The following is a 19,592-nucleotide window of genomic DNA, read 5'->3' as shown; positions in this document are numbered from 1 at the left end:
CATTATAAAACTTAGAAAAAAATGCTGTAATTTGGTAAGAAGACAAGAAGGTAAACTAAGCAAATCAAAATCAATTTATCTTTTTAATCTCCTAAGGAATTAAATATTTTGATCTCCTCTAAACACCTACAGAGCCCTGTTCTTCCTCCAATACAGTTCCACTATATTTTGTAATTGCCTATTTACATGTCTATGTCTTTCAGGGATAATTAGCTCAGTAAGGCCAGATACAACAGCAATCTTATTAGCTGTGAAGTTCAGCTCCAGGAGGTATAAGATAAACATATGTTGAATGAATGAATGGATTTTCTTTTATGTTATCCCTATTGCTGGTTGAGGCATGTTTGTGAAAGTAAAGAACCCACATTTAGTCAGTACCCATGGGATTTCTCTTAGAACCCAATGGGCTAAATTGGTTCGGCAAGCACTAGATGAGTAGGTGGCAGAGGATACCTTGCTTGGCGCTGAGGGCTGGTTGGAAAAACATGCCAGTCAGTACAATGGAAGGATACCAGTTAGGGATGCTAGGGGGTGGTAGCGATGGTGGGATACTAGAGTAGGGAGAGGTATGAGCATAAGAACAGAGGCCCAAACGGTACCCAGGACCAGCAGAGGAAGCCACGAGGAAGCTGGGCACCACGCGGGAACCAAAGCTGTTTGGAGGAGCCACAAAGGGATCTTGGAGTCAGTTGTACTGGTGACTTGTCCAGAGGTGAAGGGCCTTTTAATGAGATGGTAGCAGAAGGTGTGCCGTCAACCCACCTGATCTTAAAAGGGTCCTGCCCTAATATGATCAGGGAGTGATACTGGTCCTGACACGTATATAAAAGAGGAAATCAATTGTTATTTGTATTACATTTAAATCATGCCTGAAACATATAAAAGACTGCATATTAAAATAATTTAATATAAATTTTCATATATCAGAATCAACTGAAGATGTGGGGAATCAGGCACTTTCATATAGAATAAATTGGTACAATCTTTTAGGAGCCATTTGCAAGAATCCATCAAATTGCAAAATGCATGTCATTTTTGAACTATTGATTCTACTTCTGGAAAATTCTCTCTACTAAAAAATATTCCCACAAGATCATGTAAAAGAATGCTGTATGTAGCATTGTTTATTAAAACTAATTCAAAGCAAAAAAAAAATCTTCAAGTGTTCATGGCTAGTGGATTGAATGTTATATTACGATAACTATGGTATAGTTGTACAATGGAATGATGTATAGCCATTGAGAACAAAAAGGTAGAGCCATGTGTACTGACATGGGCAGATGACTGGCATATTAACTTTAAGTGAAAAGCAGAACACACTGTATAGATGTTTTGAAACGTTATACAGTTATATACTCTCCCTGGAGTCTGGAGGCTATATGTACTTATACACAGAAATATCTTTCTTAATGCTTTGTCAAAGAAAGAATGCACATGAACTTCAAATATCCATGAAAGTATCTGAAATTGTAAACATTTCTGCACACATCTAAAAAGCATTTGATAATCTCAGGCAACAGAAGACTGTGTGAATGCGTTTGATTTACAGACTACAAAATAAAGAAGTCCTGTATTTGCCAAGATTGACCAGTCATAGTTAAGTAGCTCAGAGAAAGTCTCAAGAAAAGGAGAAAAGGAGATAAAGAAAAACCAAAGACAAAGGTAGAGATAATGATAGAGAAAAACATAAAGATAGGGAAGAGTGAGTTATACAAGGGGCTCAACTGAAAATAAATGGATGACAAGGAGGAAGGGGAAAAAGTGGAAAAAAAGTATACAGTAGATCAAAGTGATCAAAGGAAAAAAGATATACTAATGTTTCTACTATCTTCATATAATAACACTAATAATCATTGATAACACTAAAGTACTTTGAGGAGAAACACAATGCTAGTGTTACTTAATTCAAGGGCAAAGAGATCAATAATGCAACATTGATGGAAAGGTCATGTGGTTACACATACTTTAATGCCTGGCATTCACAATGGTGACGTTAAATTGTCTAAAGGTGGCATCCACACACAGCATTAGGTTAAAATAATTACTTTTGTTAATACAGAGAAATTGTTACTGTATTTTTAAATGATAATTATTATGGAAAACTGCTAGATTTGTTTGTATGTTCAAGAATTTGCTGTAATTTGTGTATTGATTATACTTCTGGAAAATTCTCTATTAAAAATATTCCCACAAGATCCTGTATGAGAATGCTATATGTAGCATAGTTTATTAAACCCAAATCGAAGCAAGCAAAAATCTTCAAGTGCTCATGACTAGTGGATTGAATGATATATTATGGTAATTATTGTACAGCTGTACAATGGAATAATATATAGCCATTGAGAGCAAAAAGGTAGAGTCATATATACTGACATGGGTAAAGATTATGATCTGTGTGTATGTGTATCAGCTATTCCCACAGACATACACACACACATCGCAAGTAGCTCCTATTGGGAATACAGGGGAGCAACCCTTGAATTCTGAGAAGGAGGGATTTCTTACTCCTTTTCATAACCCTTTCATTATACCTGTGTAGATTTGGCCAAGACAGTGATTGCCTATGGCATATTGAAGACATCTCATCTAATATTTAGTTTGGAAGGCCCAATTTACAGATTCTCTACATTGCAATATGAGATTAGCCTCCATTTAACAGAGATTCCTTTTGCGAAATCTCTTCTTTTGCAGTTTTGCAGGTCTCTGACATAGAATACCACTTTTCACATTTTTAGTTAAATAAAACAAAACACAAAACCCCAGCCATCTGAGAATTAGTCTGTCAGGGTTCTTACATTGTCCAGATTCCTCTATTAATATTTCTGTTAGCTCAGGTAACAGGTAAGGTGACAGTAATTGTTCCTTCAACAGATAGAAATTGGCTTAAAAATTGAACAATTTCCTACATGGAAATTTTAGAAAATTGTGCTCATCACAAAACCAAAACACAAATGGGTAATGAGATTCAAAGTGTTGTACAAATTTAATCCATTTGTTTTACTCCAATTAGCACACTGTGTGTGTGGAAAATGGGGGCTGACTTCCACAGACTCTCTATGGATCAATGCTGAAGTTCTTTCTCAGCAGTTGCCTCAAGCCCAGACCACTACTATCAAAGCTTGTTTATTACAGGGGTGCACAGAAAAAACAAAAAAACAAGAAACTATAAACTTACATGCCATGCTTCTACTCCCTTTTTCCCCTTTCTGGCCTTTTTGTCCAGGATGTCCTTGGGGGAAAATAGAAAAAGAAAAAAACAAACAAAAAAACACTTTTTAAAATTCTGACAATTCACAATGCTTGCTTTAAATGGAGACAGAACATCACAGAGTAATCTAGAATAACACTTTATAAGAACCTACAGAATTCAAATATAATGCTAATATTGATGATGATAATTATTATTATACTAGAGGCCCGGTGCACAAAATTCATGCATAGGGGTGGGGGGTGTCCCTCAGCCCAGCCTGCACCCTCTCCAATCTGGGATCCCTCTCACAATCCAGGAATGCTGGCTCCCAACTGCTCACCTGCTTGCCTTCCTGATTGCCCCTAACCGCTTCTGCCTACCAGCCTGATCACCCCTTAACCACTCCCCTGCTAGCCTGACTGATGCCTAACTGCTCCCCTGCCAGCCTGTTTGCACATAACTGCCTTCCCCTGCAGGCCTGGTCACCCCTAACTGCCCTCCCCTGCAGGCCTGGTCACCCCTAACTGCCCTCCCCTGCAGGCCTGGTACCCCCCAACTGCTCTCCCCTGCAGGCCTGGTCCCCCCCAACTGCCCTTCCCTGCAGACCCAGTCACCCCCAACTTCCCTCCTCTGCCAGCCGGGTCACCCCTAACTACCCTCCCCCATAGGCTTGATCGCCCCCAACTGCCCTCCCTTGAAGGCCTGGTCCCTCCCAACTGCCCTCCCCTGCTGGCCTGGTTCCTCCCAACTGCCCTCCCCCGCTGGCCATCTTGTGGTGGCCATCTTGTGTCCATATAGGGGCAGGATCTTTGACCACATGGGGGCAGCCATATTGTGTGTTGGAGTGATGGTCAATCTGCATATTACTCTTTTATTAGATAGGATAGAGGCCTGGTGCATGGGTGGGGGTCAGCTGGTTTGCCCTGAAGGATGTCCCAGATCAGGGTGGGGATTCCCTTGGGGTGTGGGGCAGCCTGGGCGAGGGGCCTATGGTGGTTTGCAGGCCGGCCACGCCCCCCCGGCAACCCAAGCAGAGGCCCTGGTATCTGGGGTTTATTTATCTTCTACAATTGAAACTTTGTAGCCTGGAGTGGAGCCAAGCCTTCTGCTCATTCCGTGGCGGTAGCCATTTCTGTTGGGATTTATGTATCTCCTATAATTGAAACTTTGTAGCCTTAAGCAGAGGCCAAAGCAGGCCAAGGCTACAGAAGCTTGGCTTTCTCCATCGCCACAGGCAACTCAAGCCTCCTGCTCTCTCCAGCTCCGTGGCTGCCGCCATTTCTGTTGGGATTTATTTATCTTCTATCATTGAAACTTTGTAGAATTGAGTGGAGGCCTGGGCTGGCAAGGGCAGGCGGAAAGCTTGGCTTCCTCCATTGCCAGGGAAACCCAAGCCTCCCTCCTGCTCTCTTTGGCTACAGCCATCTTGGTTTGGTTTATTTGCATATTCCCTCCTGATTGGCTGGTGGGCGTGGCTGGTGGGCGTGGCTTGTGAGTGTAGCAGAGGTACGGTCAATTTGAATATTACTCTTTTATTAGATGGGATGATTTTAGAAGCCCTATTACAAACCTGGCACTGTTCTGGGTAGATCCTCTACACATATTATGTTAAATAATGTGCAAGGGCATTAAATGTCCATTTTCCTAAAAGTAGGCAAAACTAAGGTGTTATTCAACTGGGTTTGGGCTTATTCACCTTTTTTTTTTTTTAATATTTTATTTTTTTTAAATATATTTTTTATTGATTTTTTTACAGAGAGGAAGGTAGAGGGATAGATAGTCAGAAACATCAATGAGAGAGAAACATCGATCAGCTGCCTCCTGCACACCTCCTACTGGGGATGTGCCCGCAACCAAGTTACATGCTCTTGACCGGAATCGAACCTGGGACCTTTCAGTCGCAGGCCGACGCTCTATCCACTGAGCCAAAACAGTTTTGGCTATTCACCTTTTTTAAAAATAAATATTCCTGTTTCTTTTTTTAAAATATATTTTTACTAGAGGCCTAATGCATAAAATTCGTGCATGGGAAGGGTCCTAGGCCTGGCCGGCAATCAGGGCCAATCTGTGGGGCGACCGGTGGAGCAATCGGGTGTCGGCACTGGCACACTCATGGGCCATCCCCACCCCCCCACCCCCCGATCGCCCCACTGCCGTGGTTGCCTCCCTCTGCAGGGCGACCAGTGGGGCAACCAGCGGGGCAATGGTGGGGGGGAGGGGGCCCTGATGGCATCCTCCTTGGCTGGCCTGGGGCCTGCAGGCTGGGGGCAGCTCCTGTGTTGAGCGTTTGCCCCCTGGTGGTCAGTGCGCATCATAGCGACCGGTCGTTCCGATTTGCATATTAGGCTTTTATTATATAGGATTGATTTCAGAGAGGAAGGAAGAGGTAGAGAGAGATGGAAACATCACTGATGAGAGAAAATCACAGATCAGCTGCCTCCTGCACGCCCCCTACTGGGAATCGAGTCTGTAACCCAGGCACGTGCAATGACTGGGAATCAAACTGTGATCTCCTGGTTCATAGGTCCACACTCAACCATTGAGCCACGCCGGCTGGTCATTATTCATCTTCGTTGTTCTCTTGACTTTGCCTTCCTCCCTACCCCAGGAATCCTGGTGTCTTCCACCTCAATCTAAGCTGTGTTGTTCTATTCCCATTACAATTTATCTGTCTTCTTTTCCATTTCCTTAGAGTGGTGCATCCCAAAGACTGGGCTGTGAATGAATTTCTGGGAGTGCAATCCCTGACCTATTGAATCAGAAATGCTGGGGATCAAGCCCAGCAAGCTGTTTTAATAGGCCCTACAGATGATTCTGGTGTCTGCTCAAGTTTGAGAACCACACATCCAAAGAAATCCCATGCATCTTTCAGGTCTGCGCTAACACTAACATGTTTTGCTGTAAAGAATCAATCATTCTCTACTCTCTACTCTCATAGCATTTTGTCCTGCTTCCTACAGCCTTATGACTTAGCACATTGCATCAGAGCTAACTGCTTCTGAATTTCTCTGTGGCCTAATCCTTGACGGAAGCAACTATGCTATATTTATCCCCAACACACAGTAAACTCTCACAAAATTGTGCTGACCGGGTGCATGAATGAATGAATGCCCTCCCAAGTACTTTGGCTAGTTGGCATTTGTTGAACTCTAGGGCTCTGAAAGTAGAAAAATGCCTAAAACTTGTAAAAGCTGTAGCTAATAACCAACATGTATGCACAGCTCGCTTTATGATAAAAATTGTTTGAAGCACTTTAAGGAATCTATTGATTATTTTAGTTCATAGTATCTATTCATTTATAAAATTAATCATTATGATTTAATGTCAATAGGAAGTTACAAATAAACTGTTCCAGAAAGAGACCCAAACAAAATCTTACCATGATTTGTTTATTATAGAAATTCTAAAACATGGGTCCTCTTATTAGCACTGTTTTTGTAGATAAGAAAACTGAGGCACAGAGAGGCTAACTATGTGGAGAGGTAGGATTCAGATATAGGATTCAAATATGTACTATCTCTGTAAGATACAAATATATACTATACTTCCTCTGTTTTTCCTAAAAGGGCAAAGAAAATATTATACACGGAATAACTATGTGCCCCCATGAAATTCAAGGTCAAGCCACTCTGACAAATGTTTAACCCCCCCAAATGAACAATCTAAGATTAGATACTTCACATAAACTTTACAGAATTATCATTTTAATTAAACTTTATATATATATATATATTTCTTTTATTTATTTCTGAGAGGAAGGGAGATGGAGAGAGATAGAAACATCAATGATGACAGAGAATCATTGATTGGCTGCCTCCTGCATATCCCCTACTGGGGATTGAGCCCACAACCTGGGCATGTGCCCTTGACTTGAATCAAACTCGGGACCCCTTAGTTCGCAGGCCAACACTCTATCCACTAGCCAAAGCAGCCAGGGCTAATTAAACTTTAAAAGAGCAGTTATTGTGAGGAAATTTCTGGAAGATAACTCCTCAAGTGTGGGCTACTAGCTTGTCTTGTGTCCTCGCCTGCAAGCACAGTATATGAGGCCATGTAGGTACTCAGTTAATGAGGTAAGCTATTTCTCCTTAAATCCAGCAAAGTGTGCTACAGTTATTCTGGGATTTATTCCTAACTTCTTCCCTGGCCACTTACAGAGGAAAGTTGTGCAAAGTTGACAGACTGTTGGGAGAATAGTCTAGCTCTCTTAACATTCCTAAAATTTCTGTCTCATTTCCTCTTTTTGTGTAGATTTCTAGAAAGACAAATTAGTTCATCATAAAGTTAGTCATTATAAACTGCACCAGAAAGAGTCCCAAACAAAATCTTACCATGAGTTTCCAAGGATAGTAAATGACCAGCTATTTGAGATACATCACAGACTAATACACCATTTTCATTTTAAACTTAGAATACAGATGAAACAGGAATTTCTAGGGTTAAAAAGACAGGTTTTGGGAAATTTTAGAAATTAAGGGGACCATGGAAGAAACACAGGGCTGCAGAGCAGCAGAAGGTATATTTCCATAGAATAGGGGAGCTGGAAACAGCAAAAGATCTATATTTACAAAATAAAGGGAGGAAGCCCTTCATCCAGAAGGAGAAGGAGAAACCTGAAAGGGAATAGGAAAACAGTAAGGAAGGAGGCAGGGCGAGAACCTCACATGTCCCCTGTGAGGTTGACCTTTGAGCTCAGAAGTTACTATAGTAACCAGTCCAAGGAAATAGTGACCAATCAGAGGGGATATCAAGGCACCAAGATCTGCAGCCTTTATAAGCCTTTAGGAAAAGGAACTCAGTGGGACTCTTTCCCCCTCCCCATGTGGGAGTGTGTGCTGTGGGAATCTTTCCCTTTTCCCACGTGGGAATCTGTACTTGCTCTTCAATAAATTTCCACCTTTGCTATACCACCTTCCGTCCATGGTTTTCCTTTTTTGATTCCCACAGACAAAGAACCCAGGAACCATTCTGCCCAGCGGGAATACTGCGTGCTCCAGTCCAAAAATTCCGTTTCACAGATAAAATATGTTTTCTCACTTCACAGAATTATTTTGAATTGTCTTGGAATCTATAAATAGCTTTGACATTTTTTCAAATTTAAGTTTTTTAAAAACTTTTCTACTGAACCCAAATTGTCATATAGGAAATTCACAATTCCTGAGTGATGCAGATAATTTCCAACAAATTAACAAATGAACAAACACTTCTTCCCAGGATGACAAAAAGGCCTGATTAAAGCTGGATGGTTTTAGAAATGGTTGGTACCTAAATACACCATTCAGTTCAGGTACTCAGGTCTCTGGTGGAGACAGTGTAGGTTGCTTATTTGTGGCCAGCTGATTTTCCTCTAAGCCTAATGCCATTGACAGTCCATAAACACTGACAGTGACAAAAATACCTCATTGTACCTATTAGAATTGCTAAGATCCAAAACACTAACAACACCAAATGCCTGAGGATCTGGAGTAATAGGAATTATCATTCACTTGGTGGGAATGCAAAAGGGTACAGTCACTTTGGAAGACAGTTTGGCAGTTTTTACAAAGCTAAACACAAGTTTACCATGCAATCCAGCAATTGCACTTCTAGGTTCACACAAAAATGTGCATATGTATGCTTAACGCATCTTTTTTCATGATTGCTAAGATTGGGGAGAACGTAAGATATCCTTCAATAGGTGAATGGATAAATAAACTATAGTACATGCACACAATAGAATATCCTGAGCGTTAAAAAGAGCTATCAGGCCACAAAAAAGATATGCAGAACTTTAAATGCATTCACTTAAATTGCTAAGTGAAATAAGCCACTCTGAAAAGATTACATATAGTTTGACTCCAATTATATGACATTCTGGAAAAGGTAAATGTATAGAGGTAGCAAAAGGATCAGTGGTTCAGGAGGAACTGGGTGAAGATGAGTAGGTGGAATAGTGGATGTTTAGGACAGTAAAACTCCTCTGTATGATGTTATAATGGTGGATACATGCCATTATTCATCTGTCTAAACCCACAGGATGAACATCACCAAGAGTGAACCCTAATGTAGACTGTGAACTTTAATTAGTAATAATGTATCAATATTGGTTTACCATTTGTAACAAATGCACCACTCTAAGGCAAGTTATGAATAATAGTGGTAACTGGCCCGGCCAGTTTTTGAGCTTTGACCTATGAACCAGGAGGTCACAGTTAGAATCTCAGTCAGGGCACATGCCCAGGTTGCGGGATCGATCCCCAATAGCAGGTGTGCAAGAGGCAGCCGATCAATGATTCTCTCATCACTGATATTTTTGTTTCTACCTCCCCCTTTCCTTCCTCTCTGAAATCAACAAAAATATATTTAAAAAATAAAAATAATAATGGTAACTATACGTGGATAGGTGGTATATGGAAAGTATATATTTTCTGTACAATTTTTCTACAAACCTAAAACTATTCTAAAAAACACACTATTTTTTTTAAATAATAAAGATCATATTCTCTTGGTCATAATTTAAATTAGGAAAAAATAAACCTGCTCAAGTCTAAATGTCTGTGCAAAGTTAATAATTCAAGTTTAAGCTACTGGCTAGTGTAAGGAATAGAAATATCATCATGTATGTAAATCTTAAAGGACATGAATAATGTTGATTATTAAGTAGTAATATGTAATAGCAGGCAGTTTATCTTGCATAGGATAGAATTTCAGGCTCATTTTGTATTTTGCTAACTATACCTTAAGAGGGTTTGGCTGGTTTTGGTCAAAGCAATATTTGTACTTTGCTTGTTTGTCTTTGCCAGTCGTTCCACCCTCTTTGTTCTAAAATAGATACCATTCTTCATGGTGGTTTATGGTTGTGTGGAGTTTATAAATCCTCTGTTGTTGTTGTTTTTTAACTATTTCCCTTGGGGACATAGAAACTTTCCTCAGGAGAATAATAATCAGTTTCAAAATGTTTCAGACCACTAAATGTATTGCACTTGAGTGCTACTATTCATACTGTGATGACCATTATTATGTAAGAAGCTGAAAAAATACCTATGATCCAGTATTTATGTTACATATTCTATGAATAAAATACAATTATCATAATACCTGGCCTCCCAGTCTTCCCTGCTGGTCCTATGAGTCCTCGACCTCCAGGAAAGCCAGCCGATCCCCGATCACCTTTAAGACCTGGAGGACCTGCATGGTTAATGAATAAAAAGAAAATGAGTATAATGAAGCAATATAGTTTCATTAATGAATATGATATAAGTGAATCTCCAAATAATTGTATATTTCTTAAAATTCCATATACTATATCTAAACAGTAGGTAGAAACATCCATTTTACATCTAAACAGTAGGTAGTAACATTAGTGTACTTAGTACATTGTAGGTTTTCAATAAATAACATGGTTATTACAAATAAAAACATATCAGGAGGAAAAAGTCTTGGTGTTTAAACCAGAGGGCTTATGTTATCTAATCAGGAATCTTCAAATGGCAGGATTTGCTGTAACTATAATGATAACTTTTAAATGTATAAGCTGAAAATTGAAGTCTTAAGATTTGGCCCAGAAAAAGCACAGCTCAAGCAATGAGAAGTATCAAAGAGTATTTATTTTTAAAAATCGGGGTCCTAGTTCTGGAATCATTACTCTAGCTCTCATGGAATTGTTTTTAAATATTCCATTGTAATCCAGAACAACAATGGAACTACACACACACACACACACACACACACACACACACAGGCAAACAAATAGTTGTTTTTTTACCCTAACCTGCTATGTTGACTGTGATAACTGCATATAAAAGCAAATATTTTCCTGTGGAATAAAATATTCCATCTGAAGTCAAGTAGCTTGAGATAAGTTATGGTAAAAATACCATTTTAGGTGTGTTTATCAGTTCCCAGAAGCACATTGGGAAGCATATTATGAAAAATTGATTATAAATCTTTTGCCAATGTCAATCTCTTAATATACTGCCACCAGTTTATAAGTTCCAGGAGGCAGTGCTTATACATATTTAATTCATTAAAAAATATTTTCTTAAGGTTCATTCATATAGAAGCCTAAATTTGGGCTAACTGTTCTCTAAGAAATACTAGTATTCAGTTTAAGAAGTATATTATTATAATTAGTTAAGAAATATTATTCAACTTTGTGTAAAATTTGGATTCCAACAGATATTAAGCAGATATTCAAAGCAATAAAATGATAAAATATGTTTAGAAATATTAGTAAAGTCAGGACATCTCTATTTTATGTAATTATACAATATATACTATGTTATATATGTTGATATATTATATATATACTGCCATATATATGCACATATATAGATAGATTTTATATATATTTATATATATACACATTTACATAAATATATATATAGTGTGTGTATATATACACAGTATGCATATGTATGGTTATATACATAGCATACAGCCTAAAAAAGACCTAACATAAGTTCTCAAAACAGGCTAATAGGTTAATATTTATACCTTTCTTCATTCTCCAAGCAAGGCCGTCAGACCTTTGTACTTGCAAGTATTAAGATCTGTCTGTGAAATTTACAAATAAAAACTGACTCTGAACTTTCTTTTTTCTTTATCTTAGAACATTCTCCACTTTTTATAGAGTGCCACTCACTGGTGACTCCCATGTTGACCATTTCCTCCATTAATGCAGCACTAATATACTGAGCATGCACATTGTTCCAGTCCCTGCCCACTCTGGAGTTACAAAGGCTCTTATCCAAACAGATCTTCCAGTGTGGAGACAGATGGTACCAAAGTTAACAGATAAATATAGAAGGTAATTTTGGACATTAAAATTTTAGGAAAAAAAAAGAAATGTAATAGAGAATGCCTCTGGGGATCAGAAAGAGCCTTTCCAATGATGAGTACATCAGAGTGATCTTCAGAATACAGCTGTTCAACCAGAGATGATGTTACCTTTTCAATAAGTGAACAAATGAATCCATAAATACTACTAAAGCACCTGTGATACTAGAAATTACTCATTTGAGAGACCTCTATTATGGGATGTTTAAGCCAACTCCATATAGCCCAATGGTTTGTTTAATGATGTCTGAAAATGTGACCCCTACAAATAAGCACCACTATTGAATTTTATTCCAAGAGACCAGATTCTCTGAGCCTTTCAGGCAGCAATTAACTAATTTTCTGCAATAATCTGTGGCAAGGGGAAAGGGTCTGGCACCTGCTTCTAATCCACAGGCAACACAAATACATTTTACACAGAATCTCAGCTATGAAATCTTTCAAGGGGGCTTACACCTCATTTTTTTCAAATCTGTCATTTTATAGAGGCAGGAACAGAAGACAGAGAGATCCAGCTGTTTATGTAACACTGGTCTGACCATGATTCACACATCCTGAGTCCCCAGCTCTCCATTCTGGCTTCTTTCTGTGGTCTAGCTGACTGGTTAAGTACACGGAACCTGCAGTCCTGTCCATCTGGGTTCAAATACTGGCTCTGCTGCTTAGCTGCTGCTTAATTTCTGGCAGGCCACTTAACCTTCCTGGCATCTATAAAATTGTATATTATTTGTCCCTATAACACAAACTTGATGTGATTATTAAAAGAGCTAATTAATGTAAAACACTTAGAAAAAGTGCCTGCCTTATGATAAATGCTTTGCATTGGTTCTTCTCCTCCTCCTCCTTCTTTATAATAACACTAGAGGCCCGGTGCATGAAAATTCATGTCCTGGAGGGTGGGTCCCTCAGCCCGACCTGCCCCCTCTCACAGTCTGGGAGCCCTCAGGGGTGGGAGGCGCCCTGGTGATCAGGGGAAGGCGACGCCCCCATCAAACCTCTGCTATTGCCACTGCTGGCAGCACAAGCCGTGGCCCTGGGAGGCTGGGCAGCCACCATCTGAGGCTTGCCTGCACCTCGGGCCTGCCCTGGGCAGCTGGGCAGCCAATGTCCAAGGCTTGCCTGCACCTTGGGTTGGCCCTAAGCGGCTAGGCAACTGACATCCAAGGCTTGCGTGCGCTTCGGGCTGGTGCTGGGCAGCTGGGAGGCTGAGGGTGGGTGCAGCCGCACTGTACGCCTGCCACCCCCGTCCCCGGCTGGGCTGAAAGGACTGGGGGACTCCGGCGGGGCTGAGGGGACTGGGCGCTGCCATCTTGTGGCTATGGGAGCCACAATCTTTGTGATGATGCAACGGTCAATTTGCATATTCCCTCTTTATTAGATAGGATAATTATTATTTCACCCGCCTTTTGTGAAGGCTGCTAAATCTAGTTTTATTTAATGTATGTACATAGTTAGCAGTGCCATTTTTAAATTCATTGGCACAACATGTCTATTTTAGCAAGCATTGTCCTAAGGAAGCCTGAGGCGGGGCCTCTCTAGGTCAGTCTGGCAGCAGGAGAGGGCTGGAATAAAGACATGCCTGGAAATACAGTCTGATACAATATGGTTCCTGTGCTCCAATATCCAACATGAGGATACTGTTCATTTCTTCTCCAGAGGCATGATCCATGGTGGAAAATACAAACCACATAAGAAAAGTTAACAGCCCCAGTGGATGAGAATTTTGCAGCCAAGGAGTCTTTGGTTCCCTTTCAAGGCATCTTATGAAGGTCGTACCTCCTGTGCATACAGGTCAGGCACCACTGTGATCCCACAATGGGAAGAAATGGTCCATTAAATGGCTACCAAGAGGTTTCTTTAGGAACTAGGAGGTGTTCTTCCAAGCATTCCTGACTTGATGAAATTTCCCTAAAAGTGGCCCCCCAAAAATCTCATGTGAGATCAGGAATCCTTGGTCATGAAATTCATCACCGCTATATAATTACTTATCATACTGTAAGTTCTGTGAAGGCAGAGACTATTTCTGTGCACGGGATCCACAGAGGCTTGTAAAGCACCAGCACAGGGAAAGAATAGTATCTCGAGTAAAAGGCAATAATAGGTCATTCTCCCTGGCATAACTCCAAGGAAATGACACTCTGAAATAAATTTCTATCATATTATTTTGAGGTAAAGCATATTTTAGCATAATATCCACCCTGTACATGAGTAAAATTGTGATGGTATTATTTAAGACCACTAGCATAACCACTTAAGTTTCTCAGATTTTCATATTATTGGTGTGAGTTTAAGTGACTTTGACTTTGTCAAGCTGAGTTTAGTGGTTTCATTAGATGTATAGGTGGAATTTTAATAAACTTGCTCAAATCAGGAAGTAGAATTATCCTGACAGTCCATTATATATTCTTAACTTCTTTATTCCAGTACCAAGTATGGCCAGGTAGGCAATTTGGCAGAGGACGAAACAGAATGCAGCAATTAAGTAAGGAGGAATTCATTGACAGAGATGCCTCATGACTTGGGTACTTCTGCTACAGTACACCAAACCAAGCGGTGGCCTAACCATCTAAAAGAGTCCACCCCAACAAATGAAATCTTTCTGTTACGAGGGCCTGGATAAGGCCTATTTGTGTAAATGAGCAGTACCAACAGCAACAGACTAAGCCCTCACTACAAGAATCAAAGCAGCTTTGCCATGGCATCTGTTTATGGTATTAACTAGAGCTAAGGCTTGTAAATCCTTCTTTGTGTTTCATGCATCCATAGTTCAGAAAGAGCTGCAGAAGATGCTCCCGGATGAGGCTTTGCAGGGCAAGTTGTAACCCATTCTCCACTTTTATGGCTGAATTATAAAGCTGTGACAATTGTTCTCTGTGATGGAGGAGGTGACAGGCCTCTGACAATAGCAGCTCTGGCAGCTGACTACTACTGGTTACTTCACCTGCTTATGCCATTAATGCACCATTATTAAGATCTGCTTAATGCTAGTCAAGTAGAAAGACTTTTCTGAATAAAGAATCTTACCTGACAGTACTTTCAAAGGCACACAAACAACCCATTATATATATAATAGATATTTTTTTCTTTAAAATGATTTTTTAAACTTTTCCCACATAAACCTCATATAGTGGCTTTTTAAACACAATGATGTAAAGGTCAGGCAGGTGTAAAATCCATGCTTTTCATTTTTAAAAATTATTTTTCTGATGTCACCTGGGGTGGTCAATACATTGATTGAAAAAAAAAGAGTATTTCATATAATCAGAAGACAGAAAAATAAGATGAAATACATGATACTTAGATACTTTTGTCTGCACAAACTATCTGGTTATAATCAGACCATGCAATATAATCCCCACTTTCCAAAAGCATGTGGGTATTTGATTTCTAGCCAAGAATTACATGACAATCATGTTATTGTTACTGTCTTCTTTATTTTCTTGAGAGCAAAGAAAGTTTATGCTCTTTCGCCTTTTCTGTCTTCTACTATCTTCTTTCAAAATATTGCTTTCAAGATTACAACCTAGACAGAGAAAAATCATTTGAAACAGTTTTGCTCTAACTAAAATACAGAGAATGTCTGACAGCACAGAAAAAAATCACCTGCATTCTAGTCAATATTTACATTTGGATTTCATAGGTTTATGCAGATGTATTCCACTTAAGGGCTATACAAGGAATATAAGTGAACTTGCTTTTGACTTACATTAATGAATTTTTTGTATCCTAAAAACCAGGTAACTTGCAAATATATTCAAAGTGAAGATGATTGTCATGTTCTCCTTCACATGTGATCTAAAGCTAGATCGCTGCCATATACTGTCTGCAGCCCGTGGTACAGAGAGCCTCCCGACATTTAGGAGGTTTATGAACCACTGCATGTGGTTGCTCTGGCTAAAGCGTTTCACTTTCTTCCAAATCAGTGTTTGCCATTCAGTACATTATAGTGATTGGGCTGCTGGAACAGGTAATGTGCCCTTCAATGCATACACACACTGCACACATACATGGACGTGTATATGACTAAGGAGTTTCTATTATCATACCCATTGGACCTGGAATGCCGGGTGGACCAGCTTCTCCAATGAAGCCTCTATCTCCTTTTTCACCTGGGGGTCCAGGAGGCCCTTTAAAAAATAAATTACAATTACTGATCACAGTTTTAAAACATAGGCAAAATGAACTTGTCATTTGTTAAGACAATTGTATAAGTAAATCCAGAGTTTGTTATTTGTTACACAATAATGCAGAATAAATAAGACTGAAGCATACCCATATTGAGTTGTGCAATGCTCTATACTGGTAAAAATGAGCCAGCCCTAAATTAGACAACCTAATTATTTATAAATATTTATGAGTGCCTAGCACTTTTCCAGGTTCTCAGAAGCTTGGGGCAGAGAAGAGACAATGAGTCAATGATGGCACAAACCCATAGTAGTATTGTGCACATGCTTGGCATATTTCACTGTATTGAGTTCCATGTTGTGTAGGAAATGTATAAGTACGGACTTATAACTCATGACAGATAACCTCAAGGAAGACAAAACCACACATACTAGACAAACTAAACAATGTCAAAAGTGACAAACTCCGGTATTTGATAGGTTCAGATCAGCATGGGTAGCAATATTTGAAAGGCTTTATTGAGGGAGTGGGATTTGCAGGATATTTTGAACACTGAGTAGAATGACACAAACGAAAATTCTGGGTAAGTGGGAGAGATGTGGGGAATGGCAGGCAGGTGAAAATGAATAGTTTTTCAAGTAAAATATTAAGTAGGATCCTTAGATATAGATCTATCTATCTATCTAATTGGAGGGGTTGCAGGGAATATTAATGACTACTTGGCCTCACAATTTTCAAGATGTCCCTGAGTACTGAGTTAGAGCAACACTAATACAGTCATTTGAATTTTCTGTGCCCAGTAAAACAGATATAAGATATGTGGTGATCACTCCTTTAGAATGATACTTAGACACTTAGATACTTAGACACTGAGCATGTCTTTAGAACTTAAAGGTATCCTACTAGTATTCTCTCTTCCATACAGAGTGCATAGGGCAAAAATACTTTTCCCTACCTGTAAAGCAAAAAACACTTAGCAATTTTTTTTTCAGCTCCAAGAGGAAGAAACAAACCGGATGCATCATCCTATCCTATACAATAAAAGGATAATATGCAAATTGACCCTAAAGGTGGACGACCAGGAATGAATGGTCACTATGATGCACACTGACAACCAGGGGGCAGACACTCAATGCAGGTTCTGCCCCCTGGTGGTCAGTGCACTTCCACAGGTGGAGCACTGTTCAGCCAGAAGCTGGCTCATGGCTGGCCAGCGCAGCGGCGGTGGCAGGACCCTCTCCTGCCTTCACGGCAGCACTAAGGATGTCCCATTAATGGCTTAGGCCCAGGGATTCTGGGCTGCCAGAGGGATGTCTAATTGCCAACTTAGGCCTGATCCCTCCCCCCACCCCAGGAGTGGGCCTAAGCCAGCAGGTGGACATCCCCCAAGCGGTCCCAGACAGCAAGAGGGCACAGGCTGGGCTGAGGGAACCCCCCCACCCTGAGTGCACGAATTTTCATGCACTGGGCCTCTAGTCTATATATATAAAAGGCTAAGTGACCTGACTGTCCATCCGTCCGACCAACCGGCCGGTACAGATGACATGCACTGGCAATTTAAAAATAAACGTTGACTTGTGCATGCACAATACATATAAGGCTCTCGTTTGCGCCAATTGCACGTGTGTGTTTCGATCTGTCATTGTCGATCGTGAATGTGGTTGACACTTCTATTATAAAGGGCCAATAGCAATATTAAAATATTTCTTCTAGACCTAACTGGTTTGGCTCAGTGGATAGAGCATCGGCCTGCGGACTGAAAGGTCCCAAGTTCGATTCTGGTCAAGGGCATGTACCTTGGTTGCAGGCACATCTCCACTAGGAGGTGTGCAGGAGGCAGCTGATCGATGTTTCTCTCTCATTGATGTTTCTAACTCTCTATCCCTCTCCCTTCCTCTCTGTAAAAAATCAATAATATATATATTTTTAAAAATATTTCTTCTAATTAATTTTCTTTCAATGTGCATGAATCCCTGCACCAGGCCACTAGTAGAATAACAAAAAGATGTTTTAAAAGAGGCATTTTCAATTGCTATGGTTTGGCCACATACAAAGCCCAAGGACAACACACAACTACATTTAACATTATTGGTTAGAGTGGTTTGTTTACAAATTCTAATTAGGTTTGGAGATGTAACAATGGAAGAATTCTAAGAGGTGGCCACATAAATAGGTAAAGATTATATCATGAGTAAGTATATTCATCCATTTCCTTTGTTTCTTTTGAAGTCCTTGTTTCTGCTTCTCTCTATTTTTCTGATCTGTTCCATTTTTTTAAAGGTATAACTTGTGTTTCGGAACCTTCCTTTCCTGGTTACTCAGTTTTCATATATCATTGTTCTTCTCAATTGTACATTGTCCTTTTTTTTCACATGCAACATTGAACAGTAATGTTTTATTTTATTTTCATTACAAAAGCAACTCTATTTATTCTAGAAAATGTAAAAGCCTAGAAAAGATATGAGAGAAAAATATAATTTATAATTCTATCATCTTAAGAGAACAGCCCTGTACATTTTTATTGTATTTGTGTATATGTTGTCCATTTTTGCACGTTTTTTCACATAATCATCATGCAAACTACATACTACTGGGCATTAAGTAATTAACTAGCAAATTCTCCTAAGCTATAGCTTATTGTTGGAAACATATATTTAGATGTTCCACAAGAAATGTGATTCTACTAGTATATCGGTGGGGATCTGTGTGCATCTCCTGATCTATGTGAAATGCAGTTCTTCCCAACAAAGGGAGGTTAACTTCCCACCATGCACACAGCAGCAGGTCATTCTCCATACCGTGATGATGGAGGGGCAAGCAGGACAGAGAGACTCAATTTGCAGCCTGAGTTTCGCTGATCGAATTGAAAGGAAGAAATCCATGGTACCCAAGGATGGTGTTGTTTTTTTAAAATAGTGGACAAGCAAAAACTTTGATTTAGTGATTCAGCCTCTAAAGCAAGAAACAGGTATTTCAGGGAAAACTAGAATGTGTGAGACAAGAAACGAAGGACATACAGACTAGATCTAGGCTCTTAGCCTCTGAAATGAAGAGTTTTCACCATTTCTGTGGTAAGAAATGAACGTCATAATCATTAATCATCCTTTCAGTTATTCTGCATGTAACTATGTATAGTAACTGCATACAGCTCTAAGGCTGCAGCATTAGTTCATTCATAACGAACATTATGCTAAGTGAAATAAGCCAAGCACAAGTTCCATATGATTTCACTCACATGAACTAACAAGCAAAATAGAGACAGACGCATAGACAGAAAGCAGGCTGACAGCTTGGCAGGGAAGATGGGGGTTGAGAGGTGGAGGGATTGAGCAGAAGAGAGAAAAAAAAAGAAAGAACTCATGGACACAGACAACAGTGCAGTGTTGCATGGGGGGAAGGATGTGGGTGAAGGTAAATGAGGGGATGGGGGGATAAATGGTGATGAAAAAATATATATATA

At 39.8% G+C, this 19,592-nt stretch overlaps 1 protein-coding gene across 2 annotated transcripts in view; it reads right to left on the bottom strand.

Moving 5' to 3' along the window:
- MSR1 (macrophage scavenger receptor 1) overlaps positions 1-19,592 on the bottom strand; it is a 71,234-nt gene that overhangs the window by 24,897 nt on the left and 26,745 nt on the right. For both annotated transcript variants that reach the window (XM_080661011.1, XM_080661012.1), the window contains 3 exons: positions 16,054-16,134; positions 10,268-10,357; positions 3,176-3,229 (listed from right to left, as the gene is read on the bottom strand). In XM_080661011.1, coding sequence (XP_080517137.1) covers positions 3,176-3,229; positions 10,268-10,357; positions 16,054-16,134 — 225 coding nt within the window. The remainder of the gene's footprint in view (positions 1-3,175; positions 3,230-10,267; positions 10,358-16,053; positions 16,135-19,592) is intronic.

Source organism: Plecotus auritus, assembly GCF_963455305.1.
Source record: "Plecotus auritus genome assembly, chromosome: 3".
Classification (NCBI taxonomy): Eukaryota; Metazoa; Chordata; class Mammalia; order Chiroptera; family Vespertilionidae; genus Plecotus; species Plecotus auritus.
Note: the sequence above shows the minus strand (reverse complement) of the source record. Positions and strands in the feature narration are given on the sequence as shown.